At 31.7% G+C, this 24420-nt stretch overlaps 1 protein-coding gene across 1 annotated transcript; it reads left to right on the top strand.

The window, feature by feature from the left end:
- Positions 1-5: 5 nt before the first annotated feature.
- Positions 6-23952, top strand: LOC134253982 (uncharacterized; the record flags this gene model as incomplete). Its single annotated transcript, XM_062736558.1, has 9 exons — positions 6-413; positions 559-738; positions 2899-3432; positions 10723-10881; positions 14177-14704; positions 15244-15495; positions 19769-19975; positions 21305-21402; positions 22774-23952. Coding segments are annotated over exons 1-9 (3492 nt in total), but the record flags the coding sequence as incomplete, so codon positions are not given.
- Positions 23953-24420: the final 468 nt, after the last annotated feature.

The raw sequence follows: 24420 nt of genomic DNA, 5'->3' as shown, positions 1-24420 counted from the left end.
TGATCTAAACAGCACTTACTGGTATGGGAGACTTACAAGCATCAGAAAGACCTATAAAATGAAACACAGATCAAGAGAAAAAGACTTTCTTGCCATTAAATCAAAGATAGGGAAATGTAATATTGTAAGCGAGAGTGAAAATGTTGTATTGTTTTCAGTGAGTATTTATGGATTCTATGAAAATGACTGGGTTTGTAATTGCCTGACGTTCAACAACGATTATGACAAATTCTTCAAAGTGACACCGCCAGAAGTTTTGAGAAAATGCGTTCCGTATATGACTAACATACAGGAAACAATATTATGTAGCAGTGAGATTTCTGATATTGTCTTGAAATTTGGATTGGACTTTGTTTGCTTTTTTCACACATGTTCAAAATATTCAAAAATATATGAGGATGGTTTAAATATAAGTAAGTATTTATTTTGTTTTACAGTGCATAACATTCATGTTAAAGATATACTTAATACCTATTACATCTAAGTTTTTTATTCTAATTTTAAAAACATAATTCGCTAACTATTCCAAAATATTCAATAGGATACAACTGTTTTTAGTGAATCTTCCTCGTCATGTGGTTGATATGTCAGTCAACGTTGACGGCATTAATGAGTTCAGTGAATTCAAACAATATGTGGATAAGATCATGAAATGTGAACATAAATCTTTAAAGTCATTGAATCTGAATAGTCTGCTTGGCTCATACCTTATTGGACGAGAGAAAGGCAAAGAGAAAGGTGAGTTGATAAGGATATGTCTATCATTCTTTGAAGAATGAAGTTGCACAACTGCAACGGTGAGAGCAAACTGTAAGTAATTTATTAACACGTGAAACTCCGTATATATATATATATATATATATATATATATATATATATATATATATATATATATATATATATATATATATATATATATATAAACCACAAACCCCGTTATCCCCTGTTTCTAAATTCTTACCTTTTTTCTAGGTCCTACCGAAGGAAATCGGGTAATGCACCATCACAGTAAATTTATCTTTCCCAAATTTTCCTTTTTAAATTATATTTAATCTAAAAGGGAAGCTTCTTTCCTTTGGTAACAATACTTAATTTAAACATGTATAATAGAGTGAGTATTTTTTTTCGTAAAGACACGTTTTTAGAATATCACGGGGTTCCACACGTTTACGCATTACTCACTTTGTCTGCGCTCCCCATTGTAGTTGTGAAGGGTCATTTTTAAAGAATGACTCAGCAATGCTTAAATAAAGAAACTAATATTAATGATTTTATTCACCACACCTTACTAAGAATGTACTAGAGACTGAATGATTTGTTTTACAGAGGAAATAAATACGCTTTATCAAGGAATCTTAATACCTGGCTCTATAAAATCCTTTTTAAATAAAATTTTTAACCCTAAAGTCAAACTCTTGGGGACTCTTTGCTACCCAAAAGTAACAGATTTTAATCTCACATATAGAATTTATTCTTAGACTTCAATTCGTATTTCTTTCCATCAGAATGATTATACTAATGCTAAATAAATATTTTTTTACCATGTGTTAATATTAATTTCATATTCTACTCGCTTTATATTCATATGATTCTGTACATAATCTTGTTGTTAAATAATGTGCAATACTGTATGAATAAAGGATATCATTATTATTATTATATAATTCCTAAAGTTGAAATTTGTTCTGAAAAATCTTTTGATCTTGAATAGATAAGTTTTTTTTATCTTGAAGATTTTCATATATTCAAATAGAGAACAATAGTTATTAATTGTCATTAATAATCAGAATATTCTATTCGAAAAAAAATTTAACACCTTGCAATGATGTTGTAAAAAAGGGGGGCACCCAAAATATAATACAGGAAACTATTTTTTTCTGTTCCATTTACTTTATTTTGCAAAGCTGATATAAAAAATGAATTATTTAGTTTCCTCCGCACAGAATTCTACATATCTATAATACGTTTTTTCTATTTACTCCCTCCTATTAACAATCAATCTACTCTCCTTTTATCGCTTTTCAACTTTTTTTCACAATAAAGATGAAATTGTTTTACTCGGTTTCTCAGAAATTATAGTGCACGATTATATTACAACTCACTGCTACCAAATTTGAAGAACACATTTGAATGCTTATCTGATGAAAGGCACTAGTCTATGAATTTATATGTATTGCTATAGATGTGCTAGCTCAAATTCATAAATATTTATAAAAAATCATTTTCTGTATCTTAGATGCTGATGTTTTACGGCTCGAAGTCTTATAAAGGAATTTGGTATCATGTTCTGACAAAATCCAAGTAAAATGCAGAATGCCTGTTTAACGTATTGATTTTAGAAAAAAATTTAATATAAAGGTAGAATACGTTTTAAAACAATATTTCAAAATTAGCCTCTTAGAATTCGTAACAAAAATATAGGGATTGTTGTAATAAGCTATGCATTAAATCATGTAATTCATGTCATAAACCTGTCTGTTTATCAATACACTGAAGTCAATAATGATATTTCGACAATCACCCTGATATCTCGACATTTTCCGATCGTCCCACCGATGCTGAGATTATGAAATGTATTTCACTTAAAAATTGAAAACAAAGAAAGAAATCGAATATTATATAGCAATTTTTTTTCATTATATTTTCTGCTTCTGAGTACTGAATGAATAGGTAAAATAGAAAAACAACGATCAGAAATCAATCTCAAAGAATAAAACAAAAGAAACCTTCTACATTGATACTAAATGAATGTTGCAATACCTTTGTGTGAAAATGATCAATGGAAATCATAAAATAAATGAATCACACATAAAAGAGAGAGACTAATTTTAGAAGTTTCCGAAAAACAATGATTTCAAATTGACAAACAGTCATGTAAAATGATAAATCATTTTTTAGCATTGGATAGTCTCGGACTTTCTCATACGAAATGGAACATTCTAGTTTCTATTCTGATGTCAGAGAGTTACAGTTTATCCTTAAACTCATCATGGGAAGAAATATTAACAAGTCTTCAAAGTGTGTTCCCTTTATTAAGGTGCGAATCAAGAATGTTAGACAGTGATATCGCTGAATTGACTGATATCTATAAAGTGTTAAAAAAGGAGAATAACTCAGTCAGATTTATATCAGATGATGTCCGCCATCAAGTGATGAGTTACTTCGTAAAGAATTGTCTGATTACTGATGAGAACTACGAGAATTATATCAAGCTGTCGTCGGAGGACTCGTTATTGGAGTACGTACGACCGTGGTGGTATATGGAGAAAGAATGGTGCATGGAAAGCGAAAAATATCTGTTCCTGCCGGAAAGTTTGGAGGATTTGTTTATCCAAAGACTTGGATTAGACGTCCTACGTCACGTCATTGTGGATTGGAATAATCGGACTGAAGATAGAATTAAAAAAGTCAGAGAGGCATTTCAAGAAAAGTGTGAGTTACACTCTTACATTGTAATAATAAAGAATTAATTCAACTTCAACTTTAAAAGATCTTAAAACATTTGATAACGTTTACAAGATAAAATCTTAAATTTATACATTACAGATTTTTTTTAGTTTAAAATTCATGATAAAAATATATAAAGTTTTGTATTAATTTATGTCTTATTCCGCTTCTGCAATACTTTTCACCACAAAATCTTAAGGTAAAACTTTATCGTAAAGAAAGCTTTTGATTTTGTTCCTTTCACATAAAATTCTCTCGATATTGTTATGAGTTTAATTTGTCGTAATTTTATTAGGTCTCACCCTCTCAAATGACTTAAAGCCATATATGGTGTAACTGATCAAAAAATACAAAATTAAGTAAAGAAATATAGTTAATACATTTAAATTAAAGCTTTTCATACAATTCTGAACACGGAGAACACCTCGTTTCATCTTACAATACAATTTTATCTTCTCTGTAATGTGTTATTTAAATCTTTTGTTTTTTCTTCCGAGTCGGAGAAAATTCCGAGAATCCAAATTAAATTGTGATATCTTTATAACGCAATTGACTTAGATTTTGTAATTTACGGAAAAGTTCTAGCTTTATATAAAGTAATGATACAAATAATAAGTTCTTATAATTTTAGTCTAATAATTTTCATTGTACATACGCCATATATGGCTTTAAAATCCTGAGAAGAAGTAAAACATGTTTGCATTAATGATTTGTTCTCACATATTTACCGTGAAAAAACGTGACATTTTCATCTTTAAAGAAAAGCAGTAACGAATGTAGCAAGGCGATTGTTTACGAATTAATATATCACACCGTCAAGTCACATTGTATTTAACCCCTCACGTGAAAAGCGGCAGTTTATATGATAATCAAGATGTCTGTATTTTCATCCGTCTGTCCGTCTAATTGTCCGTCCGTCTATTAAGCTTTAAGGTACATGTACCCTTTTTTATCCGCAATTTCTCATAACCACTGCATGAAATTTGACGATACTTTTTATATATTGTCATTTGTCACCTCTTATTTTACTTTTTGATGCGACTCATATTTTGGGTTTCTCATGGCAAAATATGGACACTGTCATTATATTCATAAAGGAGGCGGGAGTATCATTTAGTGAGCTCATAGGATCTTTAGTTTTAATATATAATTATAAGATATGGAGAACATATTCTGAGTCAGTAAAATTTTACTTAGGTTTTCGATTTTTATCGATATCCCGTTTTCAAGGGTATAGGACTACTGCATTCCCGTGCTGATGTTATAGACCACATGTGTTTTCACAATATCGTTGGTTTCATTAGCGCCGAAAATCATGTTATTATATAAATATAGCCCTTTGGTAAGGTCGATCCATAGATATATGGACTTCACAGAAAAGCATATCGACCGAGCACGAAGTGCGAGGTCGATATTTTTTTCTGTGAAGTCAATTTATATCTATGGACTGACCCAAGCAAAAAGCTTTATTTGTTTTATTATGTTTTTACAGAGGTTGATAAGGTTGATCAATTTTGACAAAGACATTCGATATGTTCTAATATTAAGTAGATCCTCATTCAGGCCATTGTTACGTCTTATGAGTTACAGAACATTACAAATTTAAAAACAAGTTGTAGTATATATATATTTTTTTCAAAAACATCGAGTCATATACTGTATTAGCTATAATTGTGAAATCTTTCCTATTATTTTTTTTTTGTTTTACAGAAAATTACCGCTGTTTTAAGAAACATCAAGTCGATGTGCATTTCAGATTCTATAAATAGTAACTCAAGTCTATATGCTGTTATATACTAAATCATGTGATCAAGTTTAAGCCAATAAAAGAGCTTGGAATATATGACTAAAATAACATAAGACTTTAAAGCTGCTTAGTCAGATTAGAAAAAAAATGTTCGTGATTCTTCTTGAAAAATAATTGTCCATAAATTGTTTCAACTTTTGTTAAATTACATCCCCAAAGTCATTTTCTTAAAAAAAAAAATTCAAAAGTTGAAAAAATACTTTTTGTTAGGTCAAACAAAAAATAATCCTTTGTTGACATCGCAAAAATCATCCTCGAAAAATCAAATTTATCGCTTATATCTCATGAAGAACAAACACGAGCATTTTTTTTAACAGCCAGGTACAGCTTACATTAACATTGTATTTGTACACGGACACTATTTTAGCCTTTGTTTCTAAACTTCCTTTAAAAAGATCTAATTATCTTTTATTCTTTATATGCATATTATATAAAGATAATTTATATTATGACTTAGGCTTCTACTAATGGGGAAAATACTCGGGTCTGAATTATCTTCATAATGAGATATAACCGATAAATAATTTTTTTCTAAGGTTTTTTTTTAAATAAACTATCAAATTAATCTTATAATTTATCTTTCTACATTTTCTATGTAATGACGTACTTTTATTGTGTAAGATAATATGTGCCTGTTTTGGATTAAGCGGCTTTAAATAGAATAATGTTTTTTTCATCCTAACTTGCAACACATACCAGAAAGTATACAATTTTGATATAACCACTCAGGAAACAATTATAATATTTTGATATTCCCATTTGACACATTTTTATTCCAGGCTCAACAATCAAATAATCTGCCCTATTTTTTTTTAATCAAATTTCTTGACATAATTTAACCTTTTTGCATTGCTATCTTGCAGTGACATGTTTTAATCCTATTGAGAATCATTCTAAGCATGTAATTCGTGTTTGTTAACTGTAGAATTGTCATATATCCTATTTCATTCCTAATTACAAAAGTTTGCACTTTAAAAAATATTTCAGCCAAAATAGTTTAAGGTCAAGATCTAGTAAATAGAAGGTGCCTGCAGATTTTTCAAATTTAGGAAATTAATTCCTTTAATGATGCATTATAATATTAGCTTGGTCAAAATAGATGTTTCGGGGCATAATTTGTAGAAAAACAAGATGAAAAACCATATTTAAAACTGCCATTTTCAGTGAAAAATTAAGAAAACCAGTATTGAAAATGGGAGTTTTTTTCCATATCAGGCAAAGAAAATGTATCCAGATATCCTACAGTTTTTCAGAAAACGGTTATTTGTATGTTCTTAGTCTCTACTTTAAAATGATGTCAAATTTAAGATAGGTATCGGGACTACTTTTCATGTGATTTCATATTGAATTCCATGGAATTACTTTATTTTCTTCATAATTCTATTAGAGCCGTAAAGTACGGGAAAAAGAAAGTTGAAAGTGATTATGACGTCATAATGGATTTAGCTCTGCAAAGTTATTCTAAAGTCATTTACTAGATCTTGACCTTAAAACCATGTGTTTTACTTATTTTCTCATGGGTTTCGCCTAAATGTCGTTATCTGATTGGTCAGTCAGGATTGGTTAGAAGGATTGGCACATTGTTTAATATCTAAATTTAATTATTCACACTTATTGTTTTTGACTTCTACTGTTGAAAATCATCCAGACATGTTAAAGAACCAAGGTGATATGATTGGGAACGGATAATTAGTTTTTTTGCTTTAATTTCATACTTGTGCAAGATAGATGTAACAAGATATATGGAACAAAGCTAGCACCTACAAATTTGTACAAATCTGTGACATTAAGTGGCGCGCTTTAATTTGGACTCAAATATTTAAGAATGTTCTTGATCAAACTCTACTTTTTATGGGTTGTTTGAAAAGTTCGTAGACTTCTTTCATATCTTTTTAATATGACGTCATATATTATCGAAATTTGATAGACATATTTTAAAAATAAATTCAAATTATTTGTTTTAATTTTTATTAAAATATGATAGTTTATTAAAACTTATCCAGGTTTAAAAAATGCAAAAAAAGGGTCGCGGAGTAGGTCAAAATGTAGCTAGTTACAAAAAATACACTAAATAAATGTTTGTAATCATATGTTCTGTAAAATGGAGGAACAACTAAAAACAACCAGAAATTTGATTAAAGATTTGTTACATTTATTGGTATTCCAAATTACGGCTTAATATTTTGCTTCGTTGAAAAAATAAATCAACTTGTGAAGATAGGTAGTCCTCATTGCAAACAACAAAAAGATGACATTTTAGGACGTCACGGAGCAACAGACTACGATGCAATTTTTTGTTTCACTCAAAAAAAATCCTGAATAAAATATTTATATGTTGAAGGAATGAAAAAATATGTCACAAGCGAGTTGTGCACATGTGTACAAATAGTAAAGGTAGTTTTTGAGTGACATAGACTTTGTATTGGAAGAGGACAATCTGAGAAGAAACGGTTAATTGTAAAAATCTTAACAGCTTTAAAAAGTTGGAACGTCAAGGAGAGACATTTGCGCCTCAGAGCTGCTTATTTAACCTGTGAAAGCAGAGTTATTACTTAAAAGAAATTTAAAACCTAACAAGGGAAATTTAACATCGAAAACGATTCTTAAAAATGTATAGGTTAAATATTTTTTAGAAATTCTTGACATTGTCGTTTAGAGTGCTCAGCGGGGACAAAACATATTTATCGCAATAACTTACATAGTTAGATCATTCAAAGGTTTAGAATGATCTTACTATGTAAGTTATTGCGATAAATATGGGCTTAAACATAGAGAAAACAAAGTGAAGGTCTTAAAATCTTATTTAATATATAAATGCAAATATAAGAAATCACTGTAGAGTTTGTTGAGTATGACAGGAACATCAACGATAGTTTAAAAATTGGTATAATTTATGCACGTTATCACATAAATTATCCAACGCTTCAAACTATCGTTAAGACCTTGGTATTCTTAACAAACTAAATTATAATCCCTTGTATAATTCGAAGAAAAGAGGTTTGATACAGTCCTTAAAACATCCTACATTCCCATCTGAATGGTGAGCGAACGCTGAACGAATGGTGAACGAACGATGAACGAACGCAGAGCGAACGGTGAGGTAATGATGTGCGAACGCTGAATGCAACTTGGTGAACGATATAAAACGGTGAACGGTGAGTGAACGCAGAACACGAGCGGAGCGCGAACGCGAGCGAAAAGTGAACAGTGAACGAACGGTGAACGCAAGATAAACGATTTATTCGGAATTCCTCTGATCCTTTCCTTGCATAATTATCTTATTATTTTATAATTCTAATTACAGGTGCTTTAATATGAATAAACAATAGATCAATAAATAAAAACTTTTTTCTGTATAGATATGTACCTATGTTTTCAATCGATATTTTTATAACACGATTTTAATTGCCGTAAAATATGTGTATTTGTTACCGAACGCTTGTAGATTAAAAATAAAGTTAGTTTATTTATATAGTGAATATGCTTATTCTTTTCCGTAATAAAATAATGTGGACTTCTGAAGATAAAACTACTACTTATAGAATGAATTAATTTCATTGTACGTGGTTGAAACAACCATAAATTTTATTTCGGTGCCAAGGCGATTCTGAGTAAAATTATGAATTTTTTTTTTCAATTCACAGTTGTCTTTTGACGTACATGTATCTGTAAGCGTTTCCCGGCCGTGATTATACTCGGTCAAGATGATGGAAAGAGGCATTCAAGTTATTTGTATTAGATTAAATTTTCAAAACTGAATAAGTAATGTGCTTTCAAAAATTTTATTGAACAGAGAAATGTGTGTATGTGTGTGTGTGTGTGAGAGAGAGAGAGAGAGAGAGAGAGAGAGAGAGAGAGACCCTCAATACTCAGATATCTGTTGTATCAAATGAAAATTCTTATTATTTTTTCCTAAATATACCAAGCAGTAAAGGTAATCATATTTTTCGATTAACAAATCTATTTGACAGTAATCTTTGGATTTGATTTTCTATCATCACGTTCACACGCTTCACAGGAAGTCCACAAGCTAGAGGCGTACTTGTCCTGTCAATCAAAATCATTCAACACAGTGAAGGTGTGGGACTCCAACGTAAATTTATTTGTGTGGGTTTCAAAAATTTAAAAGAGACAGTGGGGCAGTTCACAAATGATTACTCTGAACACCCCCCCCCTTTTTAAAAAAAAAAATCAGTGGAAAAATCGTATTAATTTCGTGGGGTTAGATTTATAATCAACCAAGCCACTATTGCGTGATATCGTTATTTGTTAATAAATTAAAAATGTAAATAGTTTACCAAAATTATTTACGAAAGCGAAAATGAAAAAAAAAAATCAAGGAGGGTGGGATGAGGGGGGGGGGTGGCACCAGTGATTGCGCGGATCCCCTTTTGTTAAACTAAATTAATTTTATCCAAACATGAAGGTAAAATACCCACCCACCCCTTTCCTTCATCTGTTTATTTCAATTTTGTATATGACGACCGGAGGAGGACATCGACGGACATTTCTCTCAGATTACGTTTTTGTTTCAAAAATATTCCGGATCCTGCATGATTCTTATATATCAAAATGTTTTGCATTAATTAAGTCGTAGCTTAAATTAAAAGAATGTCAGCAAGACCTGAATAGAGAAAAAAAAAACACCACGTAATGAAATCTAAATTTATTTTTTTTTTAGAAAACAAATTATATTATGCATCCCCTAAATATTTGTTTTAAAATGATTAATACCTGCACATAAGTCCAATTCACTCGGCATTTCATTCGTGAATGGTTAAATGGGATACTAAATCAACTTTCGGCAAAATCATCTGATTGGTTGCGTGATATGTACCGGGTACCAAAATACGCATGTAACCTAGAGCAAAGCTCGTTGCAAGGCAACGAGTAGGTCTTCCGTCCTGTTTGACCGGAAGAAGCTTTTATTTTTCACAAAAATGAGAAATTACGCCCGAAAGTGCTTTGAATCCTCTAAAACTTTATATAATGCAAAAAAAGCCATTTTTGCTACTTCCGGTTTGACCGGAAGTGACGACAACGCACGGAAAATTACTTTTTTTTAGCTCCTAGAGACATATGTTACCTCAAAACTTGTAAAAAACAGAAAGAATACGCGTTTTCCGACTACTTCCGGTTTGTTGCCGGAAGGGACGACGCTTCACATTTTTCGACGACTCCGTCAGATTAAGCTTGACATTTTCAACAAATTTACTTCTTTGATGTAAATTGATGTAAATAAAAAAAAACATAATCTGAAAAAGATGTAAAAGTGTCAGCATGCAATCTCACATCAATGCTTTGCACTGGGCGCCGAATAAATATCTATTTAAAATAAGCTTTATTTAGTCTCCTTTCATTATTAAATCAATAAAGATTTTTCATGGATAATTAAATAATTGTGCTTAGCCCTCACTGATCAACTACAGTCGTAATATACAATTAATAAAAAATTTCATTAATTTCAGTCAAACTTCCATCTATTGTGTTTTGCGAGACGAATCGGAAAATATTTGTGGAATATGTGAAGAAAATCTCAAAAGAAAAACAAGTTTCCATGCAGTCTTTGAATCTTAACAGTCTTTTTGGATCCTTTTTAATTGGAAGAGATGACTACAGCTCTGAAGGTAAGATAACGTATAATTAGATGTGATAGTAAATTACACCTAGGACGAGGGTATTTTTTCACAAACAAATTTCCTTAGAAAAAGATAAAGAGAGTGTGATAAAGGTAGAGAAAGATTATTGCCATTTTCCTTTAAATCTATTTCAATGCTGATCATTGAGTTAATTTCCTTTTTTCAGTCCACATTGATAGACTGCAAATCTTTTCATTTTAGCTACTTCAATGGAGTTCAAAATTACTGATTTTTAAAATGATCAAAATTCATACAATGTCACTAAAATTGAAGATATTTTTCACTCCGGGTGTAAAAATTGTCATTTCATTGTATACAGAGAAAATCGGGGATTGTAGTACAGAAAGACTCATGGAATATGCAGATTTGAAATGTCTTTTATTATTAACACATTAATAACAATGACAAAACTAAACATATGTTAACAAGTCTACATGTATAATAATGCGTAGGGCGACGGTTTCATAATCATAATGTTATCCTTCGCCACAATACTCACACATAGAAAGTACATATTTTTTTATTCGGCAATATGAGCCTGCGGAACATACATGTATTGCTACATACCATAATGAATACAGAACGAGCGTATTTGCAAGTACGGGGATGCAAGTGAAAGAATGAAAAAAATAAAGACCACTGTGGCAACGCACTTTGAAAAAATTACGCACTTTGAAAAAAAATTTCAAAGTGCGTTAATTTTTGGGACAAGGTTAACGCACTTTGAAAAATTTTTTTTTTTCAAAGTGCGTTAATATGGACCATATTAACGCACTTTGAAAAAAAAATTCTGCATGGCTTAGTCAATATTCCTACAAATCTTAAGTATGATAACTTATCATTTGAACCTGATTTGATATTTTTTGTCCCCCGCTTGAAAAGTGGGGGGTATTAATTTGGGTCTACCTGTCCGTCCGTCCGTCTAGCTGTCCGTCCATCCGTCTTTCTGTAACGCTTTCGTTTCCACACGATATCTCGACAACCCTTTGAGCTTTTGCAATGAAATTTAACATAACAGAATCCCTGTGGCCTTAGGAAGACCCCTTTTGAATTTGGGGTCAAAAGGTTAACATTCAAGGTCGTAAAGAACTACGAACAATAGTATTATTCTTCCGCCTATCTATAAGTCAATTCTCAAAAGTTAACATCTTGGAATGATTCTCCAATTTTTTTTTTTTACATATTTATATGAATTTTCATAAAACCTTACTTATTTGGGATACCAAAGAGAGATAACTCTATAATTTTGGCAAAACTTGTGTTTTCCACTATAGAAATCAACGGAAAAATTAAAATATTTTTTAAACAACTCCCCCCCCCCCCCCCCCCCCCGTGAAACAAAAATTCTTTTTTACAGATAGTATGGACTGTTATTTTACAAATTTATGCCAAAGCTTTTTGTGTTTCACATGTTAAATGAACAATTCCTATGAAAATATCATGTAAGTTAAATACCTGGAGGTTAACAGAGAGATTATCAGATATGGTATCAAATTAACATCGAAAAGCAGACAGGTACATGATATAATTAAATGTAATTAATGTAATTAATATTCTGATTTTCCTGAAAATGAACATAAATAGACTTTGAGATTTAAAAGAACAAAATTTCGATTTACTACAGACTTCCGTGTACAGTGCTTAAATTGTATTTAGAATGCTTTTTTTCAAATATCATTGACACTTAAGTTTACGAGTTATAATAATAGATACATCTGGGTGGGAATGATAAAGAGTTGCGCTGATAGACCTTAATTCAGCCAGTCTTTTCTTCGTTGTCCTTTTCTAGGTTTTCTTTAATCCATCAGTTTTTAGAAAGAAACACATCAAAGTAAGGGCACCGCAAAACGGAGCATTCCTTCCAAAAAAAGCATGTTCAGTAAATCAAGGCAGCATTTGACATCGATCGCGATACAAATTACATCAATTCCACACAGAAAAAAATAACATACACATAAAGTAATAACACACATAATCACATAACTATATCCCATCATACGTTGCGAGGGGGTAATACTGTTGTCTTTTTCTAAAATATAAGTCTAATTCCTTTTGTTTCATGAAAATTTTTTCAAAGTGCGTTAAATGTTTACATGGTGTAAAATTATGATGTGCAGTCTTAACGCACTTTGAAAAATTTTTTCAAAGTGCGTTGATTTGGTCCCAAATTCAACGCACTTTGAAAAAATTTTTCAAAGTGCGTTAACCTGGTCCCAAAAATTAACGCACTTTGAAAAATTTTTTCAAAGTGCGTAATTTTTCAAAGTGCGTTGTAACAGACCACCAAAGTTAACAGAAATTTTTCGAAAGAATTCGAGAACTTAAAAGATAATTATCTGCAAATGTAATATATATACATTGCATTCATGCAATGATGAAAACTATTCCCTTATTTGACCGTAAAATATTTGATTTGTTGATAGACATTGTGTTTCGAACGTTTTTTAAATTTATTTTTAGAAAGGTTGTTTAGTAGCAATTATAATTTAAAAAATGAGTTGCATTCCTGACTGCAGTTGAATTTATAATTAAAACCATAGAACCCCTAAGTTCAAAAAGTGTTGATAAAACAAGAGGTAACTAATTGGATTATCCCAGTACCTAAGTTCATTGGTACTGCCTTTGAAATACGGATACATTTTCATTGCTTTCGTAAAATGAAAAAGTTTATTTCAAAATGATGGATTATATATCTCATGCATAGCTCTAAAACTTTGATGTATTTGGGTTTGTTCTTTGGCATCCCCCCTTACAGCTCTTCTAAGTTATTTTTAGAAAGCTTTCCTTATGTAATCCTCACTGTGCTTCCAACCGCCGAAAACCACGATAGGAATATTTAATAATCTAGACTACCACAAGAAAATCAGTCTCATAAGTATAGATATATCAATAGGTCCAAATTGTTGATATCCAATGAAAGGTCTTGCCACAAAATTACATATGTGAAATATAAAAGGCAATATATCTACCGTTCCAATTTTATGACCAAACAAAAAATCTTCATTTTTTTGTGTAAAAACGGATCAAATTCCAAGGTCAAGGTAAAAAGTCAAATTTTTTGATACCCAAAGAAGGCCTTGTCACAGTACAATTGTGAAACATGAAAGTCATAGCTTCACTAAATCGAGGTTATGGGCAAGGTTAAAGTTTTTTTGTAAGGGACGACAGACGGACTTACTGACAGACAGACGAATGAGATTTAAAGCCCCCTCCCTCGCTTTCGCGAAAGCGTGGGACAATATGTATAACATACATGTGCTTTGATAAGATATTTTTATTTCAGTACCTGAAATTCTCGCACTTTCTCAGACAAAAAAGAGCATTCTCGTTTCTATTCTGATATCAGAGAGTTACAGTTTATCCTTAAGTACAACATGGGAAGAAATGTCAAGAAAACTTCAAAGTGCGTTCCCGTTATTAAAGTGTGATTCAAAAACATTAGACAGTGATATCACTGAATTGAAAGATATCTCTAAAGTATTGAATAAGGAAAACAACTCAGTCAGATTCATATCAGATGATGTCCGTCATCAAGTAATGAGTTACTTTGTGAGGAATTGTCTGATAACTGATGAGGACTACGAGAATTATATCAAACTGTCATCAGTGGACTCTTTGTTGGAATACGTACGGCCGTGGTGGTATATGGTAGAAACAGACCTCAAGAAATGGTTGTTCCTACCGGAGACTTTGGAGGATTCATTCTTCCAAAGACTTGGATTAGACGTCCTACGTCACCCCACGATAAAACGTTTTGGGGAATGTGATGAAGAGACAACAGATACATTCAGAGAAAAAGTGAAAGACAACTGTGAGTAACACTGCAACTGAGAATAAATTTTCATATTTTGTAGGGGAAAAATTTTTCTTAGCCCTTTTAACACTTTACAACTTACAAAATTGTTATGCCAAATAAAGTGAATCCTCACGTCATAGAAGTATTACGTTACCATTTCCCCGCAAGCACTTTCTAGCAGGGTGCAAGTTTCTCTAAAGTTTAGCGTAAATAATATCATGACGTAATATTTTAATTAGAAACTAATTATTCTTATTTTATGAGATTAAGCAAGTATGAAATAGTTTGAATTTGGCAATAAAGTGAAGATTTAATGAACTTTTTAAAGTGCGTGAAAATGCGTGATTGCGGGGAAACGGTAAATGCGTGATTTTGCGTCAGAAAAAGGAAATGGTATATGCGTTAAAATGCGTGACTGCGGGGAAGGGGGTTAAGGATTATAATATATGATTAATTTAAAAGTTCAGTTTACCAAAAAGAAAAACGATAACTAATTATTATCCAACTAAGCTTATAAAAGTGAATCAATAACTGTAATTTTTTTTAATTCAAAGTTAACGTACCGGAGGAAATATTTGGCTGGGAATATGGCGCACGATATAGATACATAGAATGTGCCAAAAGGGGAACAAAGACAGTACATAGAGCTCGCGCAATGATTGTTGGATGTGCAGGTGCTGGGAAAACCACTCTTCTAAAACGACTTGAAAAGCTAGGATTAGAGGAATTGCTGAAGGTGGACTCAACTGTTGGACTTGAGGTTCATGAAGACATGTTTGAACTGGATGAGGACTCTTGTTTAAGAGGTATGTGTAAAATATATTTATTAATGATTTCTTTATTCCGTGTGTAAATGGAATTAACAATGGAAACATCTCCTGAAAAAAAATAATTAATATTTCTAACCAGTTTTTTAATTAGGCAATATTGCAACTCTTAATCCGCTTCAACAACATAAAAAAGGCATTTCTTTGTATATATTTATGTTTGCGTAAATAAACGTCTAAAGTGCGTTCATGGAGGCACGAGAAAATGTTATACCGTAAATCTGGAAATTTTAATGTCCATTTTTTTTGCGAATTCGGGTCATAATGCTGTTGAATAATTTTTACGCTTCAAAATTTTGCGATTGATCACTGCTTTGTTAACATTTCGTTATGGGTGATTTATTTTTTAGAAAAATATTTTTGCGAATGCAATGAACTCGCAAATTTGCTAAAAAAAAAATTAGCTGCATATTGTTTTACGTCCCTAAACATGCATTAGTTTTACAACCCAAAACGTTAGTTCTATTTCATTTTTTTTCAAAAAGCAGAGGTCAAAAAACCTTATGCTTTAATAAGATGTACGCCGTCTGTCTAGCTGTCTTACGGCTTGTAAACAATTCTTTATTTCAAAATTATACGCCAGCATAATTAGTGCAATGTTTATATTACTAGGTTTGCATAATCTCTAATAAGATACACAAATTTGTTCATTTTTTTAAATTTACTGCCGTGATACAGAGTGACTAGAAATTAACATCTTTAAAATCGCTACCTTTTTTGCAGTTTTCGTCTAAAATCAAAATAACCGGCTAAAAATAAATACACTTTGAAAATATCAATAACTCTGCTTATCTGTTAAAATCTGTTTCAAGTGTAGCTAAAAATACAAATATCCGTGAAATTTACCTCCTTCCGTCTTATTCTGATTTCAATTTGAATTTTTTTTACATAAGTGCTGAAAAGTACACAATACTGAGATACGTTATTTTTTGTATAATGTTTTTGATGCAAAGTGTTGCCATGGTTACTTTAAATGAAGTTAATGACTTCTTTTTATCAGAACAATACCTTTTTTAAAACAGTTTTTTTAAAATCCGATTACAGTTAGACCTTTCAACAAAAGCTTCACTTCACTTAAACGCTAAATGAAATTCTTTCAAAGCTTACTTGCCTTAAATTGTTGCTTGGATTTCAGTAAGACTTTAAATAAGTAGGTTATTGCTGGCCACACTAAGATTTAATATTCTTTAAGTCAGTTAATGATACCGATAAACAACGTTGCAGGAAAGGCTACACAAACAGAAATTTCATACACGAAGAATTCGTTTCAAAATGCTACATATCCTACATTTTATTGTTCGATTTCAAAAAACCTTTCTTACAAATACCAGTAAACGTAACCAATATACAGTCGTATCTCTTTTTAATATAAGCACATGGTGGTGCTCTGCTTACTATTTGTAGAAATTTGAAATACTCTCAAAAGGCTATTTCTACAACAACTTTTTTCTAATTGCTGTCAAATTGACGTCAAGAGACTTAAGATAACAAGAGGCCCACGGGCCTTATAGGTCACCTGAACATTATGCAACAATTTTCCAGTTATTGAATTTGATTCATGTTTTAAGCCAGATGCTATATGACATTCACAATTTTGAAAGAGGCACCATTGATCATCATAACAATACACTTAGCAGTTGCTTAGCTTGGTTACTGAATACCCATATGCAGGGTAGGGGAACAAAAGGCATTCCAACTAACCAGTAGTACCCCTAACACTGTGACATAAACCCCTGACCCTAGGTCCACACATTGCACAAATTTCAAAAAGGCACCCTTAATATCAAAAAATAAATAAATGTTTTATAAATACAAAAGAGCAGATTTCAAACAATAAATTTATTTTCAGTATATAAGTAGAGCCCCCACACCACCCCTGACCCTGGGGCTTTGAAATTCACAATTCTGCAAAATTAGGGCCCTTGCTCATCATAACTATAAAGGTAGTTCAACTGCTTTATACCCAGAGACGAAGAAAAAAAAATTCAAAGATTTAATGTATTTTCATTATACAATCAATTGAGCCCCGCCCCCCTAACACATCAGAACCCCTGACCCTGGGGCCATAAAATTCATAATTTTAAAAGAGGCATTCTTGCTCATCATAACTATGTACTTAGTTTATTTAATTCCTAGGAGCAGAGAAGAAGATTTTCAAAGAATTCATGCATTTTCAATATATAATCAATAGAGCCCTGCCCTAACACCAGAAACCCTGAACCTGGAGCCATAAAATTCACAAGTTTGGTAGAGGCACTCTTGCTCATCATAACTATGCACTTAGTTGGTATATTTAATACCCAGCGGCAGAGAAGAAGATTTTCAAAGAAATCCTGTATTTTCACTATATATAATCAATAGAGCCCCGCCCTAACACCAGAACCCCTGACCCTGGGGCCATAAAATTCACAATTTTGGTAGAGGCACTCTTGCTCATCATAACTATGTACTTAGTTGGTTTATTTGATACCCAGGAGTAGAGAAGATTCCAAAGAAATTATGCATTTTCACTATACACTTATTAAGCCCCGCCCTAGCACTAGAACCCCTGACCCCAGGGCCTTGAATTTCACAATTTTGGTAAAGGACTCAATGCTGATTACAATCATGCAAACAGTTTGACTGCTCAATGTCCAGGAGTAAAGAAGAAGATTTTTAAAGATTGCTTTAATTTTAGTGGTTTTGGCCCCACCCCTAAGGCCCCAGGGGGGCAGGGATCATGCAATTCACAATTTTTGTTCCCCTTTACCCATAGATGCTTTGTGCCAAATTTAGTTGAAATTGGTTCAGTGGTTGCAGAGAAGAAGCTGTAAATGTTCAAATGTTAACACACGATGGACGACCAACGACGGACGACGGACGACGACGGACGAAAACGGATAGCAATAGGTCACCTGAGTTTACTCAGGTGACCTAAAAACACAATAGATAGGCTAGATTTTTCCTCAAATTCAATTTTTTGAAACATTGATATTAAATTGTTCTAGTATACAGAATCTCTCTGTATGATATGAAAGAAATTCAACCACGCATATTTTGCTCACATAGTCTTAAATATGGCCTATCACACACCCGTAAGAGGATTGTGACCTCAGACATTCGACTTCAGAAGGAGTCTTATTTTTGAAATATCATTTGATCTTTTGCAAATTTGTGTAATACTTTTTATAACAATAACCTTTTTGTTACTTTAAAATCGGTAAGTCAAATGAATACTGGAAAATCTGAGTAAAATATTCAGTAAAAATAAAACATACATAGCGTCGGAATAGATAATTAACATGTAAATATCCGACAGTTTTAGGTTCCTTAAGAGGAAATGTATTATTCAATTTTTACAGAAAAAATACAGAATGATTTAAATGGGTCATAGAATAAGATGTGTAAAAAAAGAAAATTGAAACAGTGGTTTCAGATATGTCGGCGATTAAAAAAATTTCAATGGCATAAAATCTAAAAGGTTCAATAGATGACGTCACAATATTTGACCTTTGACCTCTTGATATGATCGTGACCTTTGTAGTTCATAAAGGATGGAGACTTCTTATATATGTTTCCAAATATCAACTCTCTACAATTTATGGAACAAAGTTACATAACCTTTTATAACAGACTGTTACGTCCAAAATGCAAGCCCCCAAGTGACCAATATATAGGATTCTTTGATTTTTTCACAAAATATGACGCAGACATGCCAAAACGTATTATTTTTCTACAGGGATCATTCATTGTTGTCAATTAGTAGTAATATTATTCTTTTTTCTCCGTTACTTTTTAAGAAATTGGTTGAAATAGAATCCAGGGTATTTTTTCTCGTACCTTAACCAAGGATCGTCATTCTATTTTACATAGCTGTTTCAATAGTTTCACGTTCAAGTTCTACTTTGTTAAGTAAATATCAGTGGAGCTACTGTCTCATCAGACACAACTTGAGTTTTTTAAATGTAGTATATCAATATGATGTCATTGTGCTGCGCAGCTGTTGTAACAAACCCATGTACATGTATACTATTACATATTGGGAATATGATCATCAAAACAAAGAATAAATTATTCTCAAATATTAATGACATTTTTATTCGGATTTTTAACACACAAAACAATGCATTAGTCAGTTGTTAATCATGTTCAACTCAATTTTGAATGAACTTTGTCATTTATTTCTTTAATATACCTAACATCCATTGGAGTAGGTAATTTGATAAAAAAAAAAGTTTTATTTTTCGATTAGTTCATAAAATCGTTTTTACAGCGTTATCAGACAGTACAAACAAAGACGACAAGCATATACTGAGCGTGGTCGATTTTGGAGGACAGTGTGCCTACTACGCCCGTCATCAGGTGTATTTCAGCACCTTCTATCTACTGGTGATAGATATGTCAAAACCTTTCACAGAAACAGTTGACGAAAATAAATGTGAGCAACGGGAGACAATGTTTGCAGACTGGACATATGGAGGTAATGAAAAGATTTAAAAGATAACATAGTCAACATGGTCAAAGCGCCTTTTATATTTTATTATTAGTATAAAGAACATTTGTTAATTAAAAACGAAAATATTTGGCGCAATAGATATAAATATTGAAGAAATAGCGAGCCTCAGTTAAAGTTTAACAAAATCGATTTAACTATTGTGATATAAGTGATTTATATTTACAACCATTCTTTTTTTTTTTGCCCAATATAGATTTCGTTCATCAATTAAACCTAAACAACTATATAAGTAAACAACTAGATAATTATGTGTCGGCTGTTCCAACAATGAAACATGCCATAACGTACAAATTACCTGATCCCACCTCTGATGTTTCAGAGGTCCGTGTTTGCTCTGCTCTTGTTTTGTATATTGTTTAATGGACTTTGAGATTGAATACTGTTCGTTATCTCCATATCCTTCCTTAAATTAATAATACATGCTTTACTACTTAGATTCATTTTATCTGAATACTAGTATCTAAACGGTCGTAAATATTTACAATAATTTGCCTTGTTTCATTAAATGCGGGATTAACGATTGCAGTCAATGCAGAAATAAAATATGGAGCCCGCTTAAGCGACCTTTTTCCTGCCATACTCACCATATGTGCCGTATATCATATTCCTCCTCTTAATTTTTTTTTATTCAGCACACCCCGTTTTGAAATGAGATTTTATATTATCTGCAAACGATGTTAAGGGGATATACTGGAATAAGAATATTGTCTGTTTGTCAGTTCCTCTAGCTGTCCTTCTATCTCTATACGGGATTTTCTTCGGATCTGTTCTGTAATCATTCTATTCACTCATTATTCACCTTGTTAAGATACATGTATGCTCCTGGTATTTTCATCATGATTTAAAAAATTATTATTTTGTCCGGTGGTGTAAACGAAGACTATTGCAAGGAAGGTTTTTGTCTCATTGTTTTCTTTTAGAGCATTTACTATTAAGCAGCAGTTACCTGTATCCTTTGGAAGTAATACAGACAGAAGCTTTTGATTTCTTAATTATTGTAATTTATAGCATGTGTATCTTGTGATTAAAGTCAGTTCCATAACAGACTATTCTATTTGAATATCCTCTTTCGTTCTTCTGTCTTTGGTAATAGAAGCAATAGAAGGTGATTAAAAAAAAAATTATGCGCTAAAAGTAATGCGTAAATAACGTTCAAGCTTTACTAAATCTATTCAGAAAGTTGTGTCGGAAATCATAGCTAAATAATTAATGTGTTTTTTTTTCATTTTAAAATATTTGTCAACCCCATTCAGTTAAAAATATATACAATTATATTTCCTGTTGTAATTTCAGAATACGTTCTTTTCTGGCTGAAATCTATTCACACGTACTGTGCTGAGGACACATCAGTCATTGTTGTAGCTACACACAGTGAAAATGCTACACAGAAGGTAATATGTTAACTTGATACATCAGAGTGGAAGTCTTTTTCTTAGTTTTATTTCAAAATTTAAAAATAAATGGAGGATTCACAAGTACTTTAAAACTGTATAAATATAATTTGCTCCATTAAACTATGACATTATTAACAGAGCTCGAAGTTACGTGTACTGGGAATAAATAACTTCATTATATTTGTTTATTTCTTTTTCTTGCGAACTATGATCATTGTTAGCTTCAACTTGTCCGTCGACAAAAAGTCTGTCTGTATCAACGAATTGAAACATGTTGCACATGTTGCATACTCGTGGTTGACATATTTTCATCAACAGAAATACAATTTCATTATTAACTTATTCTCTCTCTGTCAATCGAATGCTATTTCCGGCCTTCTATTTTTAATTAATTTCACCTTAAATTGAATCTATTAACTAAGTTTGTAAGTTTGTTGAAACACCTGACTTTGAGCGAAATCGTTACAGGATATTTAAAGCCCCCAAGAAAACGTCAAATCAATACAGTCCAAAAATCACATCTCGAAAATGAGAAGTTTGGTTTCCGTTTTACTATTATTCAATGAGGTAGTGCGGGTATTTGCCTACTTCAAGGCAGGATTCTTCTCTAGTTTCTTTAGTAGATGAATTATTCCAAGTAAATTTGCTTGTATGTCTTATATATTTAGGTTTAAGAGATTTAAAAAACCATATTTTTCTTTTCTCATCATAATTTTACAAATTTTAATAGAATGATAAACTGTGTTTGAAAAATAACAGGGACTATATTTTTCGTGAAATGGTGGCGTATGAAAATGTCTTAATTTCTGCCTCTTAAAATTATTATAGAACATTAAATTTAGTTAAAATTTTTACCCAATCAAAGACTAGACGAAATTGTAAAGTGTTGGTAAAATTAATAATAAGGACACTAAAGTTTCAAAATATATCAAATAAATAAGATTTTTCAGACATACTAGAACTATGCTGGCTTTTAAATGCTTCAAATATAAGTACAGATTTTAGCCTTAAATCCGTATAAAGGTGTTATTTTTCTCTTTGTAAAGGATCTTAATCTTAATCTTAATCAAGATAAGATAAACTTTATTTGATTTTTAAAAAAAGATTAAATTTTTATTTAATGTTAAATAACATTTATTTCATTTTCATTTCTACCCCATGTTATTTAATCAAAATGCTTGCAAGTATTAAAACATGCGTTTTGTAAACGATTGGAAGTGCTGCTAAGAATAATTTTTATGTTCATTGATTTAAAATTTCTTTGGGTGCTGACTCAACATACATGTACCATTTTTTTTATAATGAATGCAGATGTATAGTAATATACCATATTGTAAATATAATGTTTATATTACATTGCTTCTGTAGGAAAAAGATGGATTTTATGGACAGCTCTTGGATTTGCTACCTACAGATTCGAATCTTAAGAAACATTTAAAATTTGAGAGGTGTTTCTTTGTTAATTTTCCTTGTGATAAAGGTGAAGAATTGGAATATTTATCTGACTTAGAAAAATATATTGTTTCTATTGCCAAAGACAGAAGATGGAAAGAAAACATTCCAAAAGAATGGTCAGTAATTGAACTAGCTTTTATCACAATGAGACGTTCTAAAAAGATAGTTCCAATCGAAGAACTCAAAGAGAAATACTGGAAGGCTAAGAGAGATGACGGCTTGAAAATGGAGGATGCACTATGCTTTTTCCACGACATTGGATTGATTCTGCACTTTAAGGAAGAGAATCTATCAAATACCATAATTGTTGACGTCCAGTGGTTTGTTGATACGTTTAAATTCGTAATATCAGACAAGAATCATGTCCGCGATTTAGCAGAAACTGACAAGGAGTGGCAGTACTTCCACAGGACTGGGTATCTCATGGACAATTTTCTTAGTCGAGTTTGGGGAAGCTTATATATAAACTCTCGGGAAAGGCCGATCATTTTGCAATATATGCAAAGACTAGGACTACTAGCGATAGGAGATTTAAAACATTATGTTCCATGTATGAATAAAAAAGATTTTGGTAGGAAGGAAAGGATTGCCTTACGGGGAATGGAAACAAAATCTTCTGTGTTGGTGCTACATTTCCACTTTTTACCGTTCTTCTTCTACTGTCGATTGATAGTTGCCTGCATTGTGCGAACAGAGTGGAAGGTGGTAGAAGATAAAGGTTTGCCAGGCTTGTATAAAAACGTCGCAATTTTCGTATACAGAGACCACCTAATTGCTTTGGTTGTAACTCAAACTGCAATTCAAGTTCAAATTTTGAGACCACAAAACTCACCTATTGATGCCAATGTCGCTGTTCATATCAAAGAGACTCTAGAAAATAGACTTGGATACTTAACAAGCACATTTCACAAGAAAGTTGCATACAATATTGCATTTCAGTGTTCATATCAAGATGTGCTTTGCGAAAGTGAAGAATGCTATGTGTATGAAAAAGAATTAATATCAAAAAACGATAAAATATTGTGTCCAAGACATGGATTTCCAGAATCACATGAGATTAATATAAAATCTCTGACAAAGTTCTGGAATAGAGTGAGTAAATATAATATCCCTCTCCTTTCTCTCTCTCTCTCTCTCTCTCTCTCACTCTCTCTCTCTCTCTTATGAAAGTTTTTTTTTTTTTTTCAAAATGAGTTTAAATAGCAGAAAGTATTTTTACGGCACGTATCCTTCTTTTATATCTTCTGTGTCATATTTCTTGGATACATATCCGTGTATGTAGAATAACGAAAGGTTTATGAATGAAAGTTTTAAATAACTACTGATCATGGCATTCAAGTTTGACTTCCACACAATCTTTATAACTGGATGCGAAAAGCCACCACGTAGGGTTTATTATTGATGTAAAATTACATGTCACGAAATTGAATATTTTATGTTTCTGGTGACCATAGCAACATTACATTTCTCTGTATCAAACTTTATCGTATAAGCTATTAAGCTTTAGTTCTATCATGATATAATACCATTCACGGTAGCTCAGTCGGTAGTGCGCTCGAT

This window comes from Saccostrea cucullata, unplaced genomic scaffold (assembly GCF_032062105.1).
Source record: "Saccostrea cucullata isolate Sc308-1 unplaced genomic scaffold, CSIRO_AGI_Scuc_v1 ctg4993, whole genome shotgun sequence".
Lineage (NCBI taxonomy): Eukaryota > Metazoa > Mollusca > Bivalvia > Ostreida > Ostreidae > Saccostrea > Saccostrea cuccullata.
The sequence above is the reverse complement of the archived record's forward strand: the minus strand, read 5'-3'. Positions and strand labels throughout refer to the sequence as shown.